Source organism: Anastrepha ludens, chromosome 5 (genome assembly GCF_028408465.1).
Source record: "Anastrepha ludens isolate Willacy chromosome 5, idAnaLude1.1, whole genome shotgun sequence".
Taxonomy (NCBI): domain Eukaryota; kingdom Metazoa; phylum Arthropoda; class Insecta; order Diptera; family Tephritidae; genus Anastrepha; species Anastrepha ludens.
In genome coordinates this window covers 37,839,217-37,866,314 of record NC_071501.1, presented here as the reverse complement: position 1 = coordinate 37,866,314, position 27,098 = coordinate 37,839,217, and the positions used below count along the sequence as shown (strand labels likewise).

General features: G+C 38.4%; 2 protein-coding genes across 2 annotated transcripts; both read right to left on the bottom strand.

Annotated features, from left to right (window-relative positions):
* Positions 1-9,000: 9,000 nt before the first annotated feature.
* LOC128864672 (uncharacterized) lies at positions 9,001-9,898 on the bottom strand. Its single transcript, XM_054104426.1, has 2 exons — positions 9,796-9,898; positions 9,001-9,692 (listed from the first exon to the last, which is right to left on the bottom strand). The coding sequence occupies exons 1-2, from the start codon at positions 9,896-9,898 to the stop codon at positions 9,001-9,003; spliced, it is 795 nt and encodes a 264-aa protein (XP_053960401.1).
* A 4,514-nt stretch (positions 9,899-14,412) lies between these two features.
* On the bottom strand, positions 14,413-15,097 carry LOC128863235 (uncharacterized). The gene is made up of 2 exons (XM_054102286.1): positions 14,969-15,097; positions 14,413-14,864 (listed from the first exon to the last, which is right to left on the bottom strand). The coding sequence occupies exons 1-2, from the start codon at positions 15,085-15,087 to the stop codon at positions 14,615-14,617; spliced, it is 369 nt and encodes a 122-aa protein (XP_053958261.1). The 5' UTR covers positions 15,088-15,097; the 3' UTR covers positions 14,413-14,614.
* Between the last annotated feature and the right edge of the window lie 12,001 nt (positions 15,098-27,098).

Here is a 27,098-nt window from a genome sequence, read left to right as displayed (position 1 = left end):
CTGTTTACATTATATTTTCGGGCGGCACTCGTTGGTGTTTCAGTTTTGTTTTTTATGTCGAGTAGCGCTTGTTGAAGACCTTCTTCGTTAAGAACGCTCTCGGGATGTTTCGTTTTGTATATATTACGGATATTACTCTAAATAATTTGACAATAAAAGCACATTGGGATAATAAGAGGAGAAATTTGATAAATACTCCTATTATGCAGATGTCAAATCCTCCTTTAACCAATAACAAATATTTATTATTAAACTTGCCGAAAATGCTAAATAATATGACACATCTGATATTTTAGTTAACTTTTCAAGAAAATTTATATTTCAAATCAGAGATTTAAATAACAACATGCCGCAATAACGCTGTACGCAATGAAACATTCCTGGCATATTTCGATTTCCTTATGGCTTCTCACCTGAGTGTAGTGCGATTGTGATATACATATTTCGTTTGAGTGACATTGTGAGTATTTCACAGGGTACAGTTTATCAAAAATAACGAAATTAATTAAATTTCATCAAAACTCATTGTCGGTTCGTTGTCACGGTTTACTATTGATACATTAGATCTGAGTAAGAATTCAAGAAGGCACTCACCCTTGCATTGATGTTTGCAGTTCTCCAGGCAGTACTTGACTAGGACTATAAGTTCGCTTGTTGAAGCCACTTCTTCATCTCCTGGAAGGTAAGCAGAGCCAATTTACCTCATGCTCGCCTTTGTCTGTTAAAATCTTGGTCCAGATCACCACGAGATCGGTGTTAATAAACTGCGAAATGGGAATGACAGTCATTTTATTGCTTATTAACACTGCTGTGCTAGGTCGATCATTGTTGGCATAAATAAACTTGCCATTAGCATCTTCGAGTCCTTCAATGACTCTGTCACGTACCCACGGTTCTTGGATTAGAGCTACATCCAAGAATTATTTGTTGAACCTCCTTGCTAGTTCACCCGATGCGGTCACGAAGCCGAAGTGCAGGGTTGTCCCTCTGGGTGATGCAATGCGAAAGGCTTGGATGCCTCTAGATAATCCATTTAATAACCATAATTACAGTATTAAGTTTTGGTCTGAACATAATGTAAATGTAGTCTATATACTATACTACTAAGAGTAAACATTTTTCATCCCATTGATATGCTTCAATGGCACTGTTTACCCTATCAACGAATTGATCTACTGTTGAAGAATTTTCACTTGTTGGGTCATATTCAGGAATTGTCTCGGCAATTTCCTTTACATTTACACTTCGGCCCACTGTCACACTCGAACTTTGTAGTGAGTTTATTCTTCTATCTTACACTCGCATTATTATTGTTTGTTTGATTTTGATCAGCTAAATCTTTAACAGCTGCCATCATACTTTCTAACATCACACGCAATTTGTTCACTTGTGCTTGCAGCACACTTTCGATACTTTGAACTTCTATTTCATCGGCATTCATATATTCGGATAACCGAAGCATCAATTCATTTTTTGTACCCGCAGTTGAGAGTTCGCGAGCGCGCAATTGCTCTTTAAGTTCAACCACTCTCAAAATATTTATCTTCCTCAGCGACATATTGTGAGTGAGTTTAATGCTGTCTCTGTGGATCTACCTTTAGAGTATGCATGTTGTGATCTCGCGAGTAGCGACGGTGTTTATCGTAGTTTAGTCGTAATGTTGCTCTGAATATGGTTATCAGCCATTTCATAATGTTGCCCAATGTCTGTTGTAGTTGTGCAGGGATTATTCCATCTGCCGTTGGTAGGCCTGGATGGCATGCACTTATTATTTGCATGATTTTCTGTGGGTCGGAGGCTGTAGGGACCCAAATTCGTGCTCTCGGTCGAGGCGGGATATCTTTCTTGTGTACTACCATCAGCTTCGCTCCAGGGTAGACTTCCCCGATCTTCGCTATTGCTGCTTTGTATAGCTCTACCGATCTTTCGTCGTCTCAGGCTATAATTTTAATTTGGCCTTGATACCAGCCAGCGCCCGTACATGATGGTGGCGGGCCTGGATTGCTTAGTCGCACGTCCAGCGTCACATTGATGACACCGCTATGCCTCGATTTTTCGGTCTTTTAGCTGACGGTTTGACCTCTTCAGTAGACCTCTGTCTATTGGTGGCAGCTGACGATATGGTTCGTCATTAGAGGGCGAAGTTAGGTAGTACCTTCTTCGCCCACTCTATCGACTCGCTTACCTCCTTCGTCAGCTCCTCCGTTGTTGGTGGTGCTCCATGCAGCCTTTTGAATATCTTGACGGCATTACGCCTCTCCAAGTATCCTGCTTTGGTTGGATCAGTGATCCTTATTGTCGGCCATGTCGTCGGTGCTACCTGCGGCAGTATCTTCCACAGTTCTCCGCATAGCCACAGGATGTCGACGTCAGTCGTCGTGGTGGCAGATTGAGAGCTCGTTTTAAACGCTGCTCGCTTCTCGGAGCTGGCTGCCCCTTCTGGTTTGTTTATTTGTTTTGATTTTTGTTTTTTGTTGTTGTTTGATGATGCGTTCTTAGTTGGTCCCGCGAGTGTCGGATAAGAGATGTCCACCTGTCCATATCCATAGCTCGGAACTACACAGGCAAGGCTAATTATTTCGGAGGTCGCCAGGTATCCGTAAGCTCACGTTAACGACTGGGCTATATTTGAAAAGGCTGATCCTCGGCACGGATCGCATGACACCTTGATCCGGCCATTTACCTCACACCATATTAAGACTCCATTAACAAATGCTGTACTATTAAGGAGTAACGAACACTTGTCCGTGAAGTCTTACCTTACGCAGTTTGCTTTTTATTCTTTTTTCCCCCTCTAAATTGCTTAGCTCGCTTTATACATCATTATATGCAAATAAACGTATTTAATAAGGTTTTGTGATTCAAACACGTCTCTCCAGTGTCTTTATCAAAACTAAAACTTCTTTATTTCTTAAAATAGTAACAAAGGTAAATTAACGGGAATACACATATTTATTAAACTTATGCTAGGTTCTCTTAAACATATTTGTAAATTAGTACTCAACAACAATTAGTACTCAACAACTTTAACACAACTTCAATCTTTCTCTCTCTCTTTTCAATGCGTAATTAGGTTTATATACTTATGTACATATATATATAATATATGTGGCTATATATATACATATGTATTCATGTAGTTAGTATACGTATGTTACTATATTCATACGCAAATTTACAACAACCACAATACACTTGCCCTTCTTCGCATACGTTTGCTTCTTTCACGCTTGCTTGAATAGAATAGAGTAAAGAAATATCCTGCACAGTCACGTGCTTTCTTTATTAATAGAAATTCAATACTGCTCTACATTTTGTATACTTAGGGCTATTTATAATACTAGGATACGGCGGCAGATTTGCAGTGGAAAATTGTTTATCAGTCCTTATCCATTTCTTGTGTTATTTACAAATCTTTATCTATTGTTAAGGTTGTTTATCAGTCCCTATGCATTGCTTATGTTATTTACTAATACTTATCTATTGCTTGTTTGTGGAAAATTCCGTTTCGATTGCTGCCTGATACGATTTGTATCGATAATGCATTCGCTGCATGTTATAACGTGTTATGTGGCGACGTCAGCAGTGGCGTAGTAAACATTCCTTAACTCGCTCGACCATTCGTACGCGAGTTAAATAGGTAAGGGAGAATGGGGAGTTGTGAGACGGGTTTTGTTTTTGGACCCGTATTACTCAAAATCTTAATATTCTGCATATGTCAATGATGGAATCTTTAGTCAATGAATACTGGAAGCTATTGGTATGGCCTATTTAACAAAACTACAATTTTCCTTAAAATTAAAATTGTATATAATAATATAAAATATAATACAAAATACAAAAATGTGGGGAGTTGTGAGACACCATGGTTTAAATCAATAAAAATGACTTATTTTAGTTGTTAGTTCTTTATTGAGATGAAAATTGATTTATCTACATCGTATGCCCGACCAACAGATCGTATTGCCTTTTTCTCAACCAAAATTTCCTTGATTGCACCAATAATATATTTGCATCGATCGTTGTTTTACTTGACTCACTCACATACCTATAACATACCTCACATACCATAACCGCGTCGGCATGATAAATGAGAAATCTACGAAAAAGCGGAGAAACAATAAAAACTCAAATTTAACCAAAAATTTCATGATATATATACAAACAATGCATGAATATTGCGAGGTACTTATGAAAGATGCGTTAAAACGTCGAAAAAAACGGTGTCTCACAACTCCCCACATTTGTTGTCTTACAACTCCCCAAATCGTTTTTTTTATAAATGGCTGCGTAGTCATAAACACATCGAACGTTCATGCCCAAGTGAATGTGTAAATTCAAAGCTAATAGGACAATTAATAATTTGTATATATTAACATTTGCAATTTGCTTCAACAACTGATCGAATGTATCGCAAAACAAATGACGAAAAAAACTTACCGAGAAATTCCAAAACACAGTAACTGGAGAGACGCGTCGAATGCGTGTAAATATGACCAATGCTAGCTGAAAAGTGAGATCGCATCGAGAACACTTGTTGTCACTTAAAATCGAATGTAACCAAATGAATAATACCGAAAGGTAACAATGTCTCACAACTCCCTGTGTCTCACAACTCCCCATTTTCCCCTACTTTTGCTGTATTAATATAATAAAAAAATATATTTTATTCGTATCAAGATGTACTTAGATCAATTCTAAACTGAAGTTCATATGCTTCAGTATAATAGAAGACTAACTTATTTCTATGCTTAATCGTCTATTTATAGGCTCTGGTTTCTTTTGTTTATTGGTTGCTGATAATGTTCAAAAGGAATCTTTTATTTGCTATTTGCTGATAATGTTAAAATAGAAATATACTATTTGTTGATAATATTTAAATAGGAATATTTTGTTTACTATTTGCTGATAATATTTAAATAGGAATGTTTTGTTTGCTATTTGCTGATAATATTTAAATAGGAATATTTTGTTTGGTATTTGCTGATAATGTTAAAATAGAAATATTTTTATGTAAACTACTGATTCTGTATCATACATTGGATGATGTCATCGGTACAGTAGTGTGCTTTCTGTTACACTAACTCTCCTCCCTCTTAAAATTAAATGTCCTCATTTACAATTTGGACTCTAGTAATTTTTGTGTCTGAACTAATTCTGTTTATGCACAGCAAGATTATTATTATTATGAGATTCATTTCTAGTTCGTACGGATGTTATCTTTGTGTATTATTCTATTATCAGTAGTTGTGACTGTTTTACCGTTATCCTGTTCAATTATTTTTTTCATGAATCTATCGTGTTTTTTATTTCTTCGGCTTCTCTTAACGTAAATAATATCTCCTTTCTTGTAAGTAATTTGTTTGTTCGGTGCCTTCTGTTGAGTGATATCTCTTTCTTGATTATAACGAATTCTATTTCCGATGACTTTATAGTCGTATCCTCCTCTGTTGAAAAACACGTCCTCGGGTTTATGTCCTGTGACCGAGTGAATGGTTTTATTGTACTGTCGTACTGCTTCGAATATCACCTCTTCGTGCTTACCTTTGGTTTCCTTTACTAGTAAGTTAGTTAGCTCCACTATTGTGCTGTGCGTCCGCTCTACTTGACCGTTCGTTGTCGAATGTTGTGGTGACACTGCTGCGTGCTGTATATGTAGTCGATCGTATAGGGATTTTGCTATTACATTAACGTATGACGGGTCGTTATCGGTTGTTAGGTTCGTTGCGTATGGGAATATTTGTGATAGTATTTCATTCAAATATATGTATGAGTTTTTCCTATCTGGTATTTTTCTTATATAGCAGAATTTTGAGTATCTGTCTACTGTAGTTATATATGTTTGGTTGTCCATAAAAAATGTATCCATGTGCAAATGTGTACCTACTTCATTTGGTATTGGTGTTTTTCCGTAAAGTAATTTATTCGGTCGTCTGTCGTATTTACATTTTTTACATATCTCACATATTTGTGCTGCCTTCTTTGCCATATCTTGCATGTTAGGCCAGTAATAGCTCTCAGAGAGTTATTTTATATTATTTCTATAATTTCTATGTGCTCTTCTGCGTATTTGTTCAACTATCTCATTCTGTTCATTTTCGTCAGTGATGTCTCTGACTAATGCATTTGCTATTACAAAAATAGTGGTTGGGAAAGTTTGTACTAGTGTGGTTTTTATTTGATATAGAATTTCTTCGGTAGTGATTATGGCGTTAATATTGTTTGGGTGTAGTACGCCTTTAATATCACTTACACTATGTAACAAAAATAAAAAATTTCTCAGTCGTTGGGATGTAATTGTTATTTCCTAGTCTGTTATGTCTTAAAAGTATGGAAACCACCTAATATTCCTCGGAAACTTTGCTTTTGTCACCAGGACAATGAGATTCATTAAAATATGCTAAAATTATGAGAAAAACGTGTTTGAGTCTTTTACTACAGAGAAAATCATACAGAACAGCTCATAGTGATTGCCTAGGAACCCCTGTACCACTGACACAAAACTCATCCAAGCAGCTTTCTCAACACGAGTGAGCTTCTTGGGGAATTCCTCACGCTCGAAGATTTTCTTTATTTGTGGTCCAACGAAGATACCGGCTGTAACTTTCGCCTCAAAGAGCTTAGGGAACAAGTCTTGTAGGTACTTGAACGCTGAAGAATTTTTGTCGAGAGCTTTGACGAATTGCTTTATAAGACCCAGTTTGATGTGTAGTGGTGGCATCAGTACCTTCTGAGGGTCCACCAAGGGCTCCCACTTGACGTTGTTCCTCCCCACAGTGAATTCAGTTCGTTGTGGCCATTCACGCTTACTGTAGTGTGCACTGTCGTTCCTGCTGTCCCACAGGCAAAGAAAGCAAGGACACTTAGTGTAACCGCCTTGCAGGCCCATTAACACTTTGCTGACCGGCAATTTTACACAGAAACTATGCCATGTCACCGCCTATTTTTTAGTAATTGAATATGAAAGTAAAACATTCTAAATAAACTCCAATAAATTTTATTTATACTGAATGAAATGAAATTAAACTTTGGATATACTTTTTATATAAATTTTAGTATTTTTTTTTTGGTATGATAAACTGTATGGCAATCACCTGCGTGTAATGGTACACAACAGGTTTTGCAGATATATCTCGTTTCGCTGCGCTTTCCTTTTGAAGAGCATACTCTACACCTTCTAGTTGGATTTGTTTTTACGCCAGTGACTATTTGTTCTAAAACGTGCTCGCTTAGTTTTCCTGAAAGCCTGGAAGGTGGATCTTTGTAAGGAGCCCTTTTAGAAGTACGAGAAGAACTGCCAGGTGGTGTGCTGCATTCATTTGAATCTACAGAAATCCATTTTCTAGCTACTTCTACTAGAAATTTGTTGTATCTTACTTTATTTTGCGACTTTTTAGAGTAAATTATGAATGCATTAAACAAAATACAATTGATTAAAAAGAATGCTGCCTTTTTGTACCACTTTATACTTTTTCGATAAATACTGCTGTTCGCCAAATACTGGTCTGCACGGTCAACTCCTTTCATGTGTTTATTGTATTGTATTATGCACGAAGGTTTCACTTTATCATTTGTATAATTTTTATTCCGCTTTTCAGTTGATATCATAGACGCATCATGAATAGTTGATATCATGCGCACCAACCTTTTATCTTTCCATGTGATAAGAAGAATGGGTCCTTTCCGTACAAAAGTCATTTGCCCTCTCTGAAGATTCTTGGACTTTTCTATTAGTATCTTTGGCAAGCCACGGTTCTCTCGTATGGTGCCACATACAAGTATTTTCTTTTCTAATAATATAGCAGCTGTAGAAACGTTGTTGTAGTAGTTGTCTTGATATACATGATGCCAAAAACCAAAATACGGCTGCAAGAGTGATAATATAGTTTCCTGTAGTTTTTGTCCTCCACCCGAATAAATTTGAAAGTTGCAAATGTACCCAGACTCACTTTCACAAACCATTCTCAGTAAAATACCGTATTTTGTAATCTTTGCCGGATTATATGTTTTGAAGCTGAGACGTCCTCTCCATGGTATCATTGCTTCGTCAAGTGATAATTGCTGTTTCGGTGTATACATAGATTGAATTTTTGGAACAAGGTAATCCAGTAGAGGTCTAATTTTACAAAGTCTATCTTTACTAGGTGCATTTTGTACATTATCACTGAGATGGAAAAATGTAAGGATTTGTTCGAACCTCATCCTGCTCATAGTTTTAGGGAATATTGGTGCTTCAACCAAAGGGTCCGTTGACCAGTAATCTCTCCAATAAGCTTTTTTAGTTTGCCCCATCAATATCAATAACCCAAGAAACTTCTTCATATCGTTTGTTGTAACTTCTGTCCATGGTAAAGTTTTAACAGAATTTTTATGCAATTCTTTCGTTTGGAAGTGATATAAATTGGTTTGAGAAACAACTAAATGAAAAAAGTCGTTATCAAAAAATAAATCCGTTACTTCACTAATGCTCGGTGTGTCACTTAATTCAACGGTTACACCCGAAATGTTTGAATAATCCTCCAAAGAAGGTGTAAAGTCATTTTCATTCCAATCTTCAAATTCACTTTCACTATCGGATTCTATAGCATTTCTTTTTTGTCGTTTTGGTGGTATAATGTCAGATTCATCACTTTCGGAATCACTACAATTTATTTCGAAATCACTCGGACAATCAGATAAACTATCCGCGTATAATTCATTAAAAAGTTCTTCGCCGATACGTTCCGTCATGGTTGAAATTCTTGAAATTTTACTCAAATTGTAATAGAAATCGAAATACTAAGAAAAGTAATTTTTTTGTTATAGAGCGGACACGACTAAACCCGATACGCCAAGTGTTTGCAATATTCTATATTATATCGCCCTGGGTGTCAAAAAGTGAAATAGATAATGCAAGTGCAATGACGAGTTAACTCGTCACCGGTCACCAAAGTGTTAAGAATGTCACTATTTTGAAATCTCCGATCACTTCCCAGCCATATTGCTCATACTTCAATGCGTTCAGCAATTTCTTGACATTGTTGTAGTTCTCTTTGAGAGATACTGAATGCGCCAGAGGAAGAGACGGATACTTGTTGCCATTGTGGAGCAACACGGCTTTGAGACTATGCAAGAGCTGTCAATGAAGAGGCGCCACTCTTTTGGGTCTAAATCAATTCCGATTTTCTCGATCAGACCGGTCACGTCGTGGCAGAAGCAGAGCCCATCTTCGCTGATGAAGAAGTTGGAAAATAGTGAGTGACGCTTCCTCTGACATGAGACTTTAACACTAGGATCCAGCAAATTCCACTGCATCAGTCTAGACGTCAAAAGTTCAGCATTGGACTTGGTGAGACCAAGATCTCTGATCAAATCATTCATGTCCTTTTGGTTGGGATAGTATGGGTTTCTGTTATCAGCTAGTAAATTAAATCCTTCACCTTCATTGTCTTCCTCACTCTTGGAATCAGGGCTCTCACAGGAAGACACCTGCTCTTTCTCTGGAGGAGTAGGAACGGGGAGGCCAGAGCTGTGCGGAACTGGAGCCATGGATGAAGGAATGTCAGGATACATGATTGGACTTGCTTTTTTGCCAGTCCGACGTTTGGAAGGGTCCACCATGCAGAAAAAGCAGTTGCTTGAATGGTCAGTGGGTTCTCTCCAAACTCTTGGCACAGCAAACTTCATAGCTCTCTTTTCCCCTCTGTACCATCCTGCAAAAAAAAAATTAGAAAAGAAAAGTACCGTCTAATAAAAAAGTTAATAGAAACATTTATTTTACCCATAACAAAGCAATATAGTTTTAAAATGTCTTACCTTCCAAAGTCCTTTTGCAGTTTTCACAGGCGAAATGAGGTGCCCAGGATTTGTCTTGATCACCCACAGGCATGCCGAAATAAGCATTGTAAGCTTCGCACATTTTAAAACATGTTTTCCAGGAGTACTTTTTCGCTCTTGTTTTGATAAAATATCCGCAGACATAACAAAATGCATCTGCAGGATACTTGCAGCCTCGTGAAGCCATGTTTGAACGAAATTATCTGTAATAAAATAAGAAACAACTGTCAATAAACCACAACAAATCTCTAATGTAGTGTTTACTGCATCTAGGGTTAAACCAATGTTTGTAAAATAGTTTTCAAATGCATTCTTTAATTGGTATGCTTTATGAACATGTACATACAATATATAAGTATAGGCGATAACGTATTTTTCAAAAAAGCGCTGCCATGGTCACAAAAGCAAAGTTATCTTGGGACAATAGCTGTTTTCTATACTTTTGGGACCTAACTGACTAGGAAATAACAATTACAACCCATGGACAAAAATCTTGTTACATAGTGTAATCGCGCCAGCGCCTCTGTTGTTGTCTCGGTTGTGGTTGGTTTGGTGCGGGTATTCCACGCTGCTGATTGTTTTGATACGCCATTACGGTATTTATTAAAACTTTTTGATTAATTCGATATTCCAAATTCGAGATTCCAAATCTATAGTAGAAAATAATTTTGCTTTCCCTAAATTTTGAATAGTCATATTTACGTCTGGAATAGAGTATCTGTCTGTTATTGTTTGTGTCTTAATCTTCTGATAATCTACAACCATCCTTTTTTTGGGTTTCCCGTTTTCATCGGTGCCCTTTTTTGGGACTGTTCAAATCGGAGAGTTGTATGGACTTTTACTTGGTTGAATTATCTGATTATCGAGAAGTTTCTGGATTTCTGTATTCACAAAATCATTATCTGACATGGCATAAGGGTACTGCTTAGTGTAATAGGATCTTCATTATTCGTTCTAATAGTTGCTTGGATAGTTGTGGTAAACGGTAAGTTTTCACAAACTTCGTCATTTTTTCTCATTATTTTCCTAATGTCATCCTCATATGCTGTATTATTTATTGTGTAATTTATTTTTTGTTCATTTTCTACCTTCACAACTTTCTTTTGGTACTTTAAACTGTAGTCGAATAAATTTATTTCTGCTCTTATAGTTCTAAGTCCTTGTTCACCTAGTATCATATCAAATTCTTGTAGCTCATCAATGTCAAAAAAATGGCAAGTGATGACTATACAAAGTTATAATTTTTTTAGATTTTTATAATGAATATCCGTGAATAGTTTTTGTTTTTATAGGTTGAATAGGCACTGACTTACCAATATTACAGTTGATACTTATATAATTATTTGTTGATCCTGTGTCGACTAAGATTGTAACGGGTGTGTCTGTAAGGCCGCTCTTTGTTTGAATGCTGGGCAGCCCGTTTATTCGCCTAAAAAGGTACTGCCGCTTTCGTACTGTTCTCCGAGGTGAGATATAGTAGATTCTGCCTCTGTTTGATGCGTTTGACTGATCCTCTGCTGCTTATGTTGATTGAAGTTTTGTGAGGATGGATTTCTTTCCCTTTTGAAAGGATTCTGATATCCCTGTTAGTGTTGAGTAGGACGTATAAAATGCCTAGAGTTGTATATTTCCATAGGTATTGGTTTATTTATACGGTCGTGGTGCGGAGTGAAATTGTTGCGTTGCACTTGTACAAGGTGGTTGTACAAGGTTCCACTTGTGTATCTGCTATTCAGGCCCATAATGAATGTTCGAACGGCTTCTTGGTTAGCATATGTCTTCATGGCTTCGCTGTTTTGTTCATGGGACATTTCAATTTTTGAAAGCGCAAGATTAAGTGCCTTATTAAATTCGCTGTGATATTCGGATAAATTCTTTCTTCCTTGATTAACCTTTTTTATCTCGTCTAATAACACATACAAAGGTCTTTGGTCCGCAAATGTATAGTCCAATCGATTTATAATCGAACAGAAGTTTAATTTCGTGTTATGATTGCTTAGTATGTCGGCTGCTGTTCCTATAATTTTCGTGCGGATGATGCCTACTGCGTTATAATACCTAGGATGTCCTGTGAACGCTTTGACGTCATCCATAAACTTCCAGGCCTGCGATCTCCATTAGCAATACAAGTTTTTATCCCCATCTAACTTGGGTAAAGCTTTGAACAGCTCCAAACCGATATCTTTGGCGTCTGTTATTGGAAGAGGGATTTATTCGTGTTGTGTAATGGTGGTGATATTGTGGAAGGCTGTTCGGTTCTCCTTTACAGTATTAAGCTCCTGTTGTAGGGTAGTTACTTGTAAGATTTGTTGTTGGAACGGTTTTTTTTATTTAGTGTTTCTCTTTTTCAGAAACTGGTTTTTTGTCGTTCTCCAAGACCGTGGATTTTTTATTTTCCTAAATTTCGGGGATTTTGGCATTTAGGTGACAAAACGTATTGTCATCCCGGTTGAGCCCCCAGTTATTCTATTTGAATAGAATAGAGTAAAGAAATATGCTGCACAGTCACGTGCTTTCTTTATTAATAGAAATTCAATACTGCTCTACATTTTGTATACTTAGGGCTATTTATAATACTAGGATACGGCGGCAGATTTGCAGTGGAAAATTGTTTATCAGTCCTTATCCATTTCTTGTGTTATTTACTAATACTTATCTATTGCTTGTTTGTGGAAAATTCCGTTTCGGTTGCTGCCTGATACGGTTTGTATCGATAATGCATTCGCTGCATGTTATAACGTGTTATGTGGCGACGTCAGCAGTGGCGTAGTAAACATTCCTTCGGATGATTCTAGAATTGGGCTCTTTAAGTGAATAAAGCCATTTCAAAGGCTGATGATCACTTTGAACTAGAAACTTTCGACCAAAAAGGTATGGACGATAATATTTCACTGACCATACAATGGCTAATAATTCTTGTTCTAGCGTTGAGTAGTTTTTTTCATGTCCATTTAAAGTCCTACTGGCGTAACTTACTGGTTTGCCATCTTGGCTTAACACCGCGCCAATAGCAGCATTGCTTGCATCCGTGGTCAATACAAATTTTTAATTAAAGTCTGGATAGCATAATATTGATGGTGGATGATGACTGGCCAACCCAGTTAACTTAAATTTTCTCCGCAAATTGAAACACGAAATTAGATCGAAAAAACAATTCTTTATTTTATAAAAACGTACAATATTTAGACCCGAAGCAAAAAAAAGGGCGATGAAGATTTGTGCTTAATTAATTACCGATACCGGGGGAGCTGTGATGGCAAACGAAAACGAAAAACTGTCTGGCCAACGGAAACGAAAACTGTATCAAAAGGTGCGTAGGCTGATCCTTTTATAATGGTTTTGGGTACCGCTATCCCTTTATCGATGCTAGGTGAAGGGGAGATCATGCGAAGACGATGCGACGTGGGCTTTATGTATTTTTTCGGCATACATATGTATCGATGTGCATGTATGTTGTTGGCAATGCAGATGTACTAAATTCTGCACAACGAAATGATGAGTTAGTGATAACAACAAAGTGTAAAGCAGCGAAGAGCGAAGTGAACGATGAAATGATGAGTTAGTGATAACAACAAAGTGTAAAGCAGCGAAGAGCGAAATGAACGATGAAATGAAATGTGAGCGATAGAGAAGTGAAAGGAATAGGGTGAGCCCAAATTGTGGGTGATGCTAAAATAAAGTTAGGGTGAGCCCAAATTGTGGGTGATGCGAAAATAAAGTTAGGGTGAGCCCAAATTGTGGGTGATGCGAAAATAAACCTTAAACCCTTAACAGATGGATTTGTTAAAATTTTCTTCAATTTTTCGAAAGCGTCAATATAAGATTTGTCATTAATATCAATTTTATTATTTTTTTTTAATATTTTATTATAGGGCTAGCAACAAAGGAATAGTTCCTAATGAATTTCCGGTAATATCCGGTTAAACCTAAAAAAGATTTAATTTCTTTTACTGACTTTCGTAGCTCCAAGTTTTGTATTATATTAATTTTCTCGGGGTTGGGCTTTATCCCATTATTTGTTATAATATGACCAAGAAAGTTTGTTTCTTTCGATAAGAATCTACACTTCTAAATGTTCGGTTAGCGAGGTTGACAAAACTAGTATATCATCCATATAAATTATTCAAATTTTATTAATATAACACTGTGGAACAAATTCAGGTTAGAAAAAATTTGGTCCATTCTGAGAGTGGCGAGTGAAAATAGAGGCGAAATTAAAGGACCCGTATCGCGCCGTTTGTTTATGTTAGTTCGAATTTTTTTTTAATCGGCCTTCGAAGTTTGCAGTCAAATGCCGATTTTCAGTATATTGTTTATATGGGTTTTCGGCTATAACTCGTCGACTAATTGATATTTTTTCAATCTGTAAAAGCCAAATTATTGCTAGAGACCTGTGCAACAATTACAATTTTTGAAAAAATTGATTTCGAAAATTTTTGTGGTACTTATGAAACAAAATGTTGGAAAAATTATTTTTTTTTTCATGTTTTTTGAAAATATTTTCCACAAAACTAAGTGTTTTTTACTTACTGGTCTATAATATGCTTCTCAGTTTCTTTATTGAATTTTATTTGAAAAAAAATTGTCTTAGTCGATAATTTGCGCTTTAGGCATACAGTCATAATACAAAACTTGCGTTTTTTGAGCTTAATATTAATTTATTTCTCATTTTTTATTTACCAATTTTGTTCAGTGTTGATTTTGAAGAAACATAGAAAAAGAAAATATAAAAATATGGAAAAAAATATAATTTTGAAATGTTAATAATGAAAAGTTTTAAGTAGAAAAATAAAATTAATTAAATTAATAATTTGGCCAGCTGCCGTTTAGCAGGCGGCTGTGGATCAACATCACTGCTCTCTCTAATGTCTTGGTCATCGTCATCATCATCAGAGAGATCGATTATTTCGTCCAACAGATATTCTGGATTTTCATCTGTGTCTTCCCCTTCTTCCTCTGTTTCCTCGTCTTCCTCTTCTTCAAAGGTGTTTTTATACCACCAACAAATTTCAGCGAGTACCGCATCTGGAGATTTCTTTCCTCTGTACCTGAAACGAAAATAGTTTTCAATCGTTAACATGTTTAAATTGTGCACTCTGACCAAGATATTAGAAAAATCTAGGAATTCAAAATATGCACACTCTATAGTTACCTTATTTCAAATGGAAGCGCAGTTTGGTGATGACGTTCGCCTTGCTCATCAGATTCAGTTGGCAACTGTTGAGCGAGTTTTTCAAGATGCTGATGCAAGAGATGAATTTTGTATGACATATTAACCCCAATTTCAGCGAAAACTGCCAACATGTTTGCAACAGATTGCCTGTAGTTCTCTTCGCGTTCTTTACCCAAAAGTCCTTTGATGACTGCTTTCAATGCGAGCCATGCATTTAATTCTCGGTCTGTCAGAACTTGCTCAAAATCTTGACGACTCATTAGTTTCCGTATGTCGGGACCATTAACAACCCCTTCCTGAATTTTGGCCTTACTTAGTCTTGGGAAAATGTCTTTCAAGCGGTTGAATACTGCTGGTCTTTTTGCGATACATTTCAAAAAATTTTTAGCAATGCCAAGTTTAATGTGGAGCAACGGCAACAAAATTTTCATTTCAGGAACAAGACTTTCGTGTAGCCTATTGTCATTAGGTCATTTTCGCCCAATTCGACTACTCCAGTTATGTTGTTTGTACTGGTTTCTTCCTTTAATACCTTCTCCGTATCGTGAATCCCAATCGCACAAAAAACACGGATATTTTGGACGGCCAGATGCTGTTAAGCCTGTAATCAAGGAAACTACTTTGAGGTCGCAACAAATGCGCCATTGGTGTTCGTTATATTTGACTACTTCCAGAATGTCTTTCAATTTATCGAAAGTTTCACTAGTGTCAGTGCTATACGCAATCGGAACAGAATTCTTGAAACTTCCCTTTTTAATTACTTCTACCGAAATCGATATTTATTTAATGGTTTTGGGGATTTTTAATTACTATGTGTTTACCAGGAATTTTGGGTTTTTTTACATTAGTTTTATGTAATGAATGTGGGTATATCGCACAAATTTTCGACTGATACTATATTTTTTTGCATGATATTTATGTGATGGATTGAAAACTATATTTTAGATAAGAAAAAAAGCGAAAAACAATGAGTTGCTTGCCAGATATTAAAAAATAATAAGGAAAACGGTAATTTTTTGAACATTTTGTGACTTTCGTCTAAGTAGCTGCCAAAGTATTTAATCCCGTAATTTTCTTTTCAAATTACATTTATTTAAGAAACTGAGAAGCATATTATAGACCACACAAAATGCAAAAAAGACTTAGTTTTGTTGAAAATATTTTCAAAAAACATAAAAAAAAAATAATTTTTCCAACATTTTGTTTCATAAGTACCACAAAAATTTTCGAAATCAATTTTTTCAAAAATTGTAATTGTTGCACAGGTCTCTAGCAATAATTTGGCTTTTACAGATTGAAAAAATATCAATTAGTCGACGAGTTATAGCCAAAAAACCATATAAACAATATACTGAAAATCGGCATTTGACTGCAAACTTCGAAGGCCGATTAAAAAAAAATTCGAACTAACATAAACAAACGGCGCGATACGGGTCTTCTAATTTCGCCTCTATTTTCACCCGCCACTCTCAGAATGGACCTAATTTTTGCTAGCCTGAATTTGTTCCACAGTGTAATTCTTCTCCGCATCTGTAGTGCATCTACTCATGTAAAATACAGGGTGCATTGTATTACTTTCACTGCTTCGTTGGAAAAGAACAGCACCGTAACCTATTTTACTTGCGTCCGTGTGCAATTCAGTCGGCACACCGTATCGAAATATCTGTAGCACCGGGTTAGTCGTGAGTGCCCCTTTTAAATCTGTCAGTGCCGCTAACTCCGGTTTTCCAAAAACGATATACCCGCCTTTTTTAATTAGCTCCGTGAGCGTTCGAGCACGTACTGCGAAGTTCGGAATAAATTTCCGAAAATAGCCTGCAAGGCCGGGGAAACTTTGTAACTGCTTCACTGTACTTGGAATCGGAAAATTGATTACTGCCTTAGTTTTAGTGCTAAACGGCATAACAACTCCTTTGGAAATTCGATGTCCCAAATATTCAATTTCTTCACGCAAAAAACAACATTTGCTCCATTTAAAATTTAGTCCATTGGCAGCCGCTACATTTAATGTTCTCTTCAAATAGTTTAAACCTTCCGTAATGGTACGTGAAGGAACCACAATATCGTCTATGTAAATTATTACAATATTTTCTCTTATAAGGTCTCTAAAAATATAATTAATATATTTTTGGAAAACGCTCGGTGAATTACAAAACCCGAATGGTGATTTTAAAAATTCATATTGTCCACCTTATGTAACAAATGAGGTAAATTTTCGACTATTCTCGTCGACGGTAACATGGAAAAAGCCATTTTCCAAATCAAGTGTGCTAAAAAATGCAGCATCACCCAAGCGGCCAATCTGATCTTCAATAACAGGCAATGGATACCGATCTTTATGCACCTTCTTATTAATTGCTCGGTAGTCGATGCATAGCCGATAACTATCATCTTTTTTCTTCACTAGTACTACTTGACTTGCATAATCGGATACACTTTCCCGTATAATGCCCGCTTTAAGCCAAATTTCAACTTGGTCGTCGATTATTTTACGTTCGGTTGGTGGGAATCTTCTCGGAGGACGGTAAATTGGTTCATTATCCATTAAACAAATTTTCAATGTAATTGGTGATTCTTCTGGAATTTGCTGTTTGTAGTTACAAACCAACTGCTGAAGTTCATTGCGTACATCGGGATTTTGCACGGAAACGTCTACATTAATTTGACTATCTTCGAATATTTCATCCTCGATATGAGCAAGAAAACAACCAGCCAAAGTATCAGTATTGTCCACCTGCGCACGTAAATTTTCCGCCATTTTACTTATGGTTACTTTACCGTTGCTAATATTGACAACTGCTTCCTTTAAAAGATTCATGCCTATAATTAAATCAGGATTAACAAAACTGTTATCTACAATGCAAAATTCAATATCATTAAATGAAACACCGTTGATGCAAACGTCGGCTCTGCAAAGGCCATCGGTGACAATGTTTGCTCCAATTCCAGTCAGTGAGCAGCGTGAAGACTTAGAGATTGTATGCGGGCGAACCTTGTGAACGCAGCTCTTCTTAATAACACAGACATCGCTTCCAGTGTCGATCAAGCCAATGACTGTTACTCCATTAATCATAACTGGACAGCGTCCAGTGTTTTTTACGTGAGTGCCTGCTGGCGACAGCTCCAACCCACGGTACCCAAAGGCACACGGATCAAAACAATGCGTTGATCAGCGCCCCAAAAATGCAAAAAGCACTTAAGGTACCAATTGGTAGTGTGGAATGGACACACTAACCACCTTGGTAAGGTTCGAGGTCTATCTAACCCTCTGCCGTTCTATGGGTCCCGGAACCCGGTTGCAATGCAACTCAACATCGAGCCAAAAGCTCTACCCGCATTTAGGTGTTAACCACAGCCACCACTATACTCCCCGAAGGCCCTACCTCAAGAACAGGTCGGAGCAAGCTCCGAGGGCCCCTGTTCCCCGTGGTCCAGATTTAGGTCTCCGGTCAGAACTCGTAGTCTAGACTACTACCAGTTGAGCTTCCATACAGCTCTGGACTGGTAGCCATTCCCCATGTTTAATCCCCAATCACGTAGCAGAATAACCAGACAAGGATTACTAGAACCTAATCAACTGAACGTCTAATATTTCTTCGCCGCTTAAAAGCCTCTCGCGCATATTGACCTAACTTTTCGACATACCCACGGTTGGCAAGCACACCGCTCACATCATACCGTCCGTCAGTGCAGCTAATCCCTACACCCACAAGATCTCTAATGTCTGAGTACATCGGGCATTCACAGAGGACGTGCACCCAGCCCTCTCTTGCCGACCCACATACACATTCCTCACTTGTAGACAAGTGCCTCTCATGCAGATACGCATTAAGAGACCCATGTCCAGTAAGGAGGAATTCTAGGCTGAGGGAAAATCCAAAATCAGGATTTTCCCCGACAAATGAAACATCCCGAATGTACTCTTATGTCTCGCGACCTTTGGAACTATTGTCCCAACGGTTTTGCCACCCACGAAGCATACACTCATTCAACAACCTTTTACATTCTAAAAACCCCCTTCCTACATCACGGTCGGATAACCATCCCTCTACCAGCGGCATACCTAGCCTCCTTCGCAACCTAAAGGCAACAGCACGCTGTATAACCAACAGGTCAAGAGGAGGTGCACCCATCAGTACCTGCAGTGCATCCGTACTTACTGTACGGCATACAGGCATGCAGGCAAGCAGCATAATGCGCTGGCACGCCATCAAATGACGTTGTCCACCATTCGTTAACGCTGATTCGTACCATACAGCGGCCCCGTAAGTGGCACAGGCCACAAACAAGCCCCGATATATGGTGCGAACCGCGCGACGGCTAAGGCCCCAGTCACATCTGACCACGCGACGAACTTGCCCGACAATTGACTGCAGCCGCTCCTTCAATAGCACTAAGTGTGGAGTAAAACACATCCTTTCACTCATGGTTAACCCCAGGTATTTGATTTGCGTCACATACCTAATCAATACCCCATTCAAACGTACAATCGGTGGACGACTCGGAGACAATCTGCCCTTAAGCAGCATTGTCACCGTTTTGTCCATCGATATGTCTACTCCCACATCTACCCCCCAATTGTGGGTTAATGTAAGGAGCTGCCCCCCTACTCGCTCCAGTTCATCACGCGAACGACCCTCCACCAAAATGAGAAGGTCGTCCGCATACGCACAGCATTTACAGATTGGCTCTAACTGCCGAAGCAGAGAGTCCATCATGAGGTTCCAAATGAAGGGACCACAGATGGATCGAGCCACCCCAATCTCCACACTTCCGCCCACACCTACCATAGTTGCTTTTCTGTCCGAAAAATAACTCCACCATAGAGTAATTTCCGGACAGCCAAGTTCCTCTAGCCGTTGTAAGACACGGTCCCAGCGCAAGTTGTCAAATGCCCCCTTGAAATCAATGCGGGGCATTGCCGCAACCTGTACTCCTGTGCCTCCTGCCCGCACCTTCGGCAGACATCTTTCTTCGCCCTGCACTCCGCCACCCTATGGTCGAACCCCATGCAGCGGAAACAGCCGGGCGTCAGTTGGTCCGGCCGCACCCGGAACGAGAACCACTTTATGTAGCAACGCCCGGCCTCCAGGAGGGCGGACATTAGTATGTCCGTGCCCTCAAGGACTACGTTTGTTGCCCCATCAGGGCTAACCTTCCAAGGACGGCTGACCATCCTGAGGTCCTTCTGCAGACACCCAGGGCTGAACTCCTTCAGGTTCAGCCGGAAAAGCTCCCCCATGAACTCATCAGGGGAGATCTCCGTGTGGACCCCCTGGACCACAACCCTAGGCCCCAGCTTGCGACGTACGCTCACATCGAGCCCCACCTCGGAAAACTTGGCATTTTTCGCCAAGTTGTCCCTCTCAGCAACGGATGGGGTGCGAATAATCGCATCTCCATCCTTCAAAGGGCGCACCTCGTGCACCCTAACCCCCATAGAAGGCCCTACCTCTTTTACTACCTTCTTAATCACCTCTTTTGATGTTGTGGGGGTCTTACCCCTCACTACGACCGACCAGGTCTCAACTGGCTTGGGCACCGGCAACGCAGGCAACACAGACGCAGGCGCCTGAGGTGCCGGCATCATCGCTGCACCAGCCAGCGCAGCTCCAGCAGTCCTCCGAGGTGTTTCCTCCCTTGTAATCTTCGTGGCTTCTAACTGCCCACGAAGATGGGCTATCTCCGCCACCATCTCAACGAAGAGCTCCTCAAACTCCAAGGAGTATCCAAGGAGGTCCTTCGCTACACTCTTCGGGACGCCGTCCATGTCTATGACGGCTCCGCTGAAAGCAGCCACCACGGACTTAAATCGCCCCATATATTCCCCCCCAACTTTCTTGTGTTTGGCACCCCCACCGAACGCTCCCGAATTCTCCAGGGAAGCACCCAAATTCCTGCGGAATTTCTCCATGTGCTTCCCGGCTGGACCCAATTTGGTCCCTGCCTTCCGCCCCTTTTTTTCACCACCCTTTTTATCACCCTCGGAAGCGCCCTCACTTCCACTAATCCCCGACTTACCCTTTTCGGGTGCTTTTGCGGCGACCTTTTCTGCTGGGGCCGCTGCTCCTCCAGCGGTCTTCTTTTTCATACGGGGAGGGGATCTCAAGAGGACCTCCTCCTACCCCGATGTTGACTCGTCCATCGCCGATGACGCCAACCTGGAACTGCCCTGGAGAGGGGTGCTCGCCCTCTTCATTGCCACGCCTAATTTGGGCATAGCCCACTGCCACCACTGTAACTCGCGTCGCAACACTCGCACAGTGAACAATTGTTTTCTACCGAACAATAGTTTTCTACCGAACAATTGTTTTCTACCGAACAATTGCTTCACACGCAATTATAGCGCACAACGATAATTCTTTTCCCACACGTGTTACACCGACACAGGTGCACGCAATTATAGCGGCGCCCACTTGACGGGAAGAGCCCGCCGACAATTACACCCACAGTTTCACAATAGTCTTTCGCACAATAGATACCGGTCAGGTACGCGCAATTTAAGCGTCTCTCACTAACGGCGAAAAACCCACCGACGGTCACACGACAGCCGAACAGTTTCCCGCACAACACAACCACGCAGATTAGGTACGCACAATATACGACACTAGCCGACGGTAAAAAGCAGTATTTTCTCGCGAAAAACAGCGCTCAAGAAATATTCAATAGTTCGCAAAGTAAAACAAGCGCTCACGCGTCCGCTCACTTCAACGGTCAAACTTCGAATGATCATAACTGGACAGTAAGAAGTACCGGCATTTCGCACCCAGTTTGTCGACGCTTTGACCATTGGACAATTTGGCCGTTTGTGACCGAAACCGTTACAGCCGAAACATTTCGGTCCTTTTGCCCTGTCTGGACAGTTATGAAATTCGTGATCAGAAGATCCACAGTTAAAGCAGTGTCGTGACTTGCTATCTCTTTTCTCAACTTTTTTATAACGGCCATCATTACTCATACCCCGCAACGAAACGCTGTCCTTTTTCATTTGTTCGTAGGTGCTCAATTTTTCCTTAAATTCCGCAGTAGTCTTCGCTCCATATAAAATAGCTTTATTGAAGGTTGTGTCCTTTATGCCATCTATAACGTATCGAAATATTGATTCAGAGTCTACTTGTGCTTGGCTTCCAATATCAATCATGCGGTATAAATATTCGCGATAAGTTTCAATATTTCTCTTAATTTCTTCACGAAGTTTCTTATGTACATCACAGCTAGATAGCTTATCTTGGAATTCTGCCGTTAATGCCGCTTTGAGTTGTTGGTACTGGAACTGGAAACTGGTTTAACCTCGCACTCAACAAAAAGTTTTGCTGCACCCGAAAGGGATTTTTTCATAAAAACATATTTTTGGAGTTCACTCCATTGAAATGCTTTTGCATAGGATTCGAATTCGCTTATCCACGTATGCACATTAATTGCGTTAGCACCGGAAAATTTTTTTATAATGCTCTCAACATCGGTGTCATTAAATTTGGAGCCACTATTCTCGTCAACATCTACCGACACTTGCCTTCTATCTTCCACGTCTACGGATAGTTCGCTTCTTTGCAAATGTCTTTTTTGTTTAGAACTCATATTTAATACCGGTGTATTTTTTTTTATATGACTAAAATATATTTATAAAATTTTCAGGCAATCACTTCTTTTTGACACTCGTTGAACAACAAAACAATGCTCTTAACAGCGCGCAACTCGTCGGTTTATAAATTCTTTTCGTTTTCTTTCCTTATGTTCCGCCTGCTGATCACCAGTGAGTGTTCGTTGCTATTTGATTCGTTTGACTTTTTGATTTATTTGCTTAAGTTGTGTTCAAATCCCGGTTGAGCCCCCATATGAGAATAGATTTATTTACAATTAAAATTATAAAATGTAGGAATTTGAATTTAAAGCAAATAATATAGTACAGTGAGTAATTTAAAGAAAGTTCAAGTAACTAATGTTCTGATCCACGGCAAATTATCGTTCTCCACGTTTATACCACGTCTGTTCTGCACGACGGTCTTCTAACGACTACCACATACATACATAATTTAACTAAACTTGCATTTCCGCCAAGTGCTGTCTGGAAATAAGCAATTCCAAAGAACTGCATTTTATTAAAAGTGCAATAATGCAACTTATATTTTTATTGAACACTTATTCACCTTTTTGCCGAATTTGCATTTCCGGCACTTGCCAAATAAACGGTAAACAATTCCACAGAATTATTCACCGTGCTAATATGCAACACACAATTTAAACAATAAATAACACTATAACAGTAATTTTAAGGCAATAAAGGAAAGTTTGATTTTAATTGAACATAAATTTGTTTGATTATATTCTTAGAGGAAAATTTTCTTTACGAGGTGTTAAACCCTTTTTGTGAAGCGGGAATTATTACTGGTGAATCGTAATAATATTGAAACATCCGCTTGTAAATTTACGATGTTCTTTATTTGATGTCTGACAATAGCATAATCTTCATACTAAAAAATATACAAATTATTTGTAGATTCACGTCTGTGCTTTATTATGCCTCAAATATGTAGAATTAACTTTTCTTCCTAACTTATTTGTAAGCCTTAGCACAAGCCGTTGACGTCGTTGTTGTCGCTAGCTGATCTTCTAAGTTATCAGACTTAGATTAAAAGACAAAGATTATTTTTCAAATATTTTATTAAATGAAATCAACCGTTTTGATTGATGCGAATCTTAACACTATCTTAAAATAATTTTCTTCCTTCTGGTGGCACCTGTTTTGTTTAAGATAAGATTTTCGGAACGCAGAAAAGGGAAATAGGAAACCAATGTCTTCTTACGCTGGTATTTGGCTGCGAGTATGTTACTTAGGAAATCACACGGTTTGACGTGTTTGTGACTTGACAATTGTAGAACTATATATAATAACAGATATAGCTGCAAGCGGAAATTATGTAGACAATATCGCCGAAGGAATTCGCTGATCATCTCTTCCGGTTAACTTGCTAAGATACTTATGATTTAGTGGAAATATCATGCTATTTCAAGAATGATAGAGAAAGAGATTACCCTTCCCAATTCGTCGTGTCATAAGAGCGGATGAATAAACAAGCAAAAAGAAGGGCAATTTCTTGTTTATGAAGAACAAGAGTGGAAACAACCAAACCAAGGCGTATCTATTCAAGGTGGTATCATTAGAATATCTAATTAACCGTTTGAGTGCTAAGCGATTTTCTTTAATACATACGAAAATTGCGAAGCAAAATTTGGTCTAAGAAAACTGAAATATGATGGCTTTACAAATATAAGCATAGAGAACACAAAAAATTACATATTTCAATAATTTTATTTTTATTTTGTAGACTAAACTATTAGTTATGATTATAAGAAAAACTTATTTGCATTTTTTTAATATCATTTTTTTTTTTTTTTTACAACAAGTTCCGGCATTATTATTCAAATTTTGGCACATTTGTGGTTCCCCACACATGTACCATGCACACCTTTTTTGCAAATGTTGCGTATTAGCCGGGAACGCTTTGGATTTTTAGATCCTTTTACACTACATACTACACATTTGCGCAATTTATTTTCAAAATATCGATATTGAACGAAAAATAAAAATTGTTTTTAACGGTCTCAACTAATTTATACTTTTATATGACATAAATTTTTTATAAATATCGCAAAATAATATTCAACACGTTCCTAGCCGAACGCCAAATGCACAGTGATGCAATCGCATCTCGGAAAAACTTTGTTTGCATTTGTTGAGCTAGCTAAGCCTTTTTAGTAGCATCATATGAAAAAAAAACGATTCCTTTGCCTTTTATAATCGACCTTTTATTTCCAAATGTTTGTAAGACTGACTAAGTTGAACTTACTTGCTGTGTGAAATATTTGAGCAGAACAGAACGAAGAACGGATTCCATAGAATAACAGAAATAAAAAATAGATTATTTCCACCAAAACAAAAAGTGTGCAATAAATCCACGTACCTGGTTTTGCTGGAACGGATTGTTTGCTGGTGCTTAGTGCTTTTTGATGCCTGCTGATGGCTTGTACTTAGTTAATTTCAGCTTTGCTTGGTGCTTTTTGGTGCTTGCTGATGCTCTGTTTAAATGGATCTTTATTATTGTTGATATCCGGCTCGAAGGACCATGTTATCATCGGAGTGCGACGCAATGGGTGGTTTAAAAATGTGGGGCCTCCACGGTCGCTCCGATGATATATTTTAGAAAAATAAAAAGCACAAAGGCGTGTCAGTATATAGTCATTAGTATTTTATTTGCAGTATATACATAGATATATGCATAGAATAGATATATATGTACATAGAAATATATATGCAATAGAAATACGTTGCTTACGTATTATTATGTATGTATTATTATATTAAGTATAATTTATAATTAATAATAAATTACCTTTTAGCTGGCTGACACGTCCTGATGCTTGGAATTCGAAAATCGCAGGGAAAGTTACAATTAAAATTGAAGTGAAAGTAACCTCGCCGAACAACGTTTAACACGGTAAACGTTTTAACTGTTCGGCGGGGAAATGCCAGGGTTAGCGGCCTTCACGTTGCAACGACTGGAAACGGTGGTTAGCAACAGTCGGAACGGTAGGCGCAGTTACCATTAGGGTGGCTAAAAATGTATATTAAATATTAGGGTGTGGCCTAAACACCTTTCTTACTAAATACCAATACTTCTATTAAAAACAAATATTATATGTTATAAAACTCAAAATTCAAAGATTCTTAAAACTAAACTTAAAAAAATTCATTAAAAGATAAAAATAAAAAAAAATTCAAAGAATTTTAAAACTAAATTTAAAATAATTCAATCGAATATAAAAAAACTACGGACCCTCATTCCGGCACCTGCTCTATTTTAAACGTCACCTCCAGTATTCTCTGCATGGCCCGGACTTGTTTAGCTGCACTCAGTTTAGCAACCATTGAGTCCGCTGAGTTGCTTGATTTATTTTCTTTTTCAATACATCCCTTTTTTAAGAGATTGATTGATAGATTTCAAAACATCATTTTCAACCTCAGCACTTCTGTCGCGTTTATTTCCACTTGGTTGCTGTGACTGGGGTGGAGCAAGTGACGGAGATGACGCTTGAGTTACTAATGTTGATGGCAACGGTAAATCAACATCATCAATACACTCTTCTGGTGGCACTATTGGTGGCGACGGTGAGGGTATAGAAATGGCAATTGAAGTCCTAAGCGAGACCATTTCTGGGCACACATTTTGTGACCTCCTAATTCTTTAAGAAAACATTATTAGTTATCACTTTATAAAAATATTCCAACTATACTTACGGTCGAGGAATAACATGCGGCCTTAAAAATGTCATGCTTTCAAGTAGATACCACGGTTTCTGGTATTCTGCTCCACTGCCTGATGGTGTCTCAGATTTCCTGGCTTCTCTGCCATACCGATCGCGGAGAGTTAACCACCTCCGTCTGCATAGCTCACCTTTAAAATAACTGTGTTATGAAATTTAAAATACTAATAAATATAGCTCCCACTCGCCACTTGTGCACAGCTCCTTTCCGATTTGTTCCCATAGCAACTTTTTCCTTCCCTGGAACTTATATAAAGGATTACTCTTATCGTATTGTTCTTTATTGTCTTACTACTTACTGTTGTACTAGCGAAACCAAATGCTCGTCGTTCAGCGCCATTTCCGTGTTTAATATGTATGTAAACAAATTTGCGAAATTTAATGCATATGTAAGTTTACCGATGTTACTTAAATGAAACACTTTTTATACAGTTTCATACGTTTCCATATACGCTCACTTCATGCAGTACTTTATGCTTATTGAGAGCATAAGTGCATTGAGCGCAAAACGTGTCGGTGTAATATTACATACTAAGCAAATCTTTTGGTGGGAACCTTTACTTGTGCAATCTTAGTATCTAAGCATTTAAATAGTTTGGTGTATGATTCCAATTTCATTAAATGAAAGACAATACTCTCACAACTCAAAAAAGAGAAATAAATAGATAGGGTGGTGGAATGATGGTACGTAATTCCTCCCCCCTTTGTCAAAAGATTCTCCTGGATCCTATGGTTTGTTATATTTTAAAGCGCATTTCTCTTTAATGGCTTCCAGTTCCACATCCTC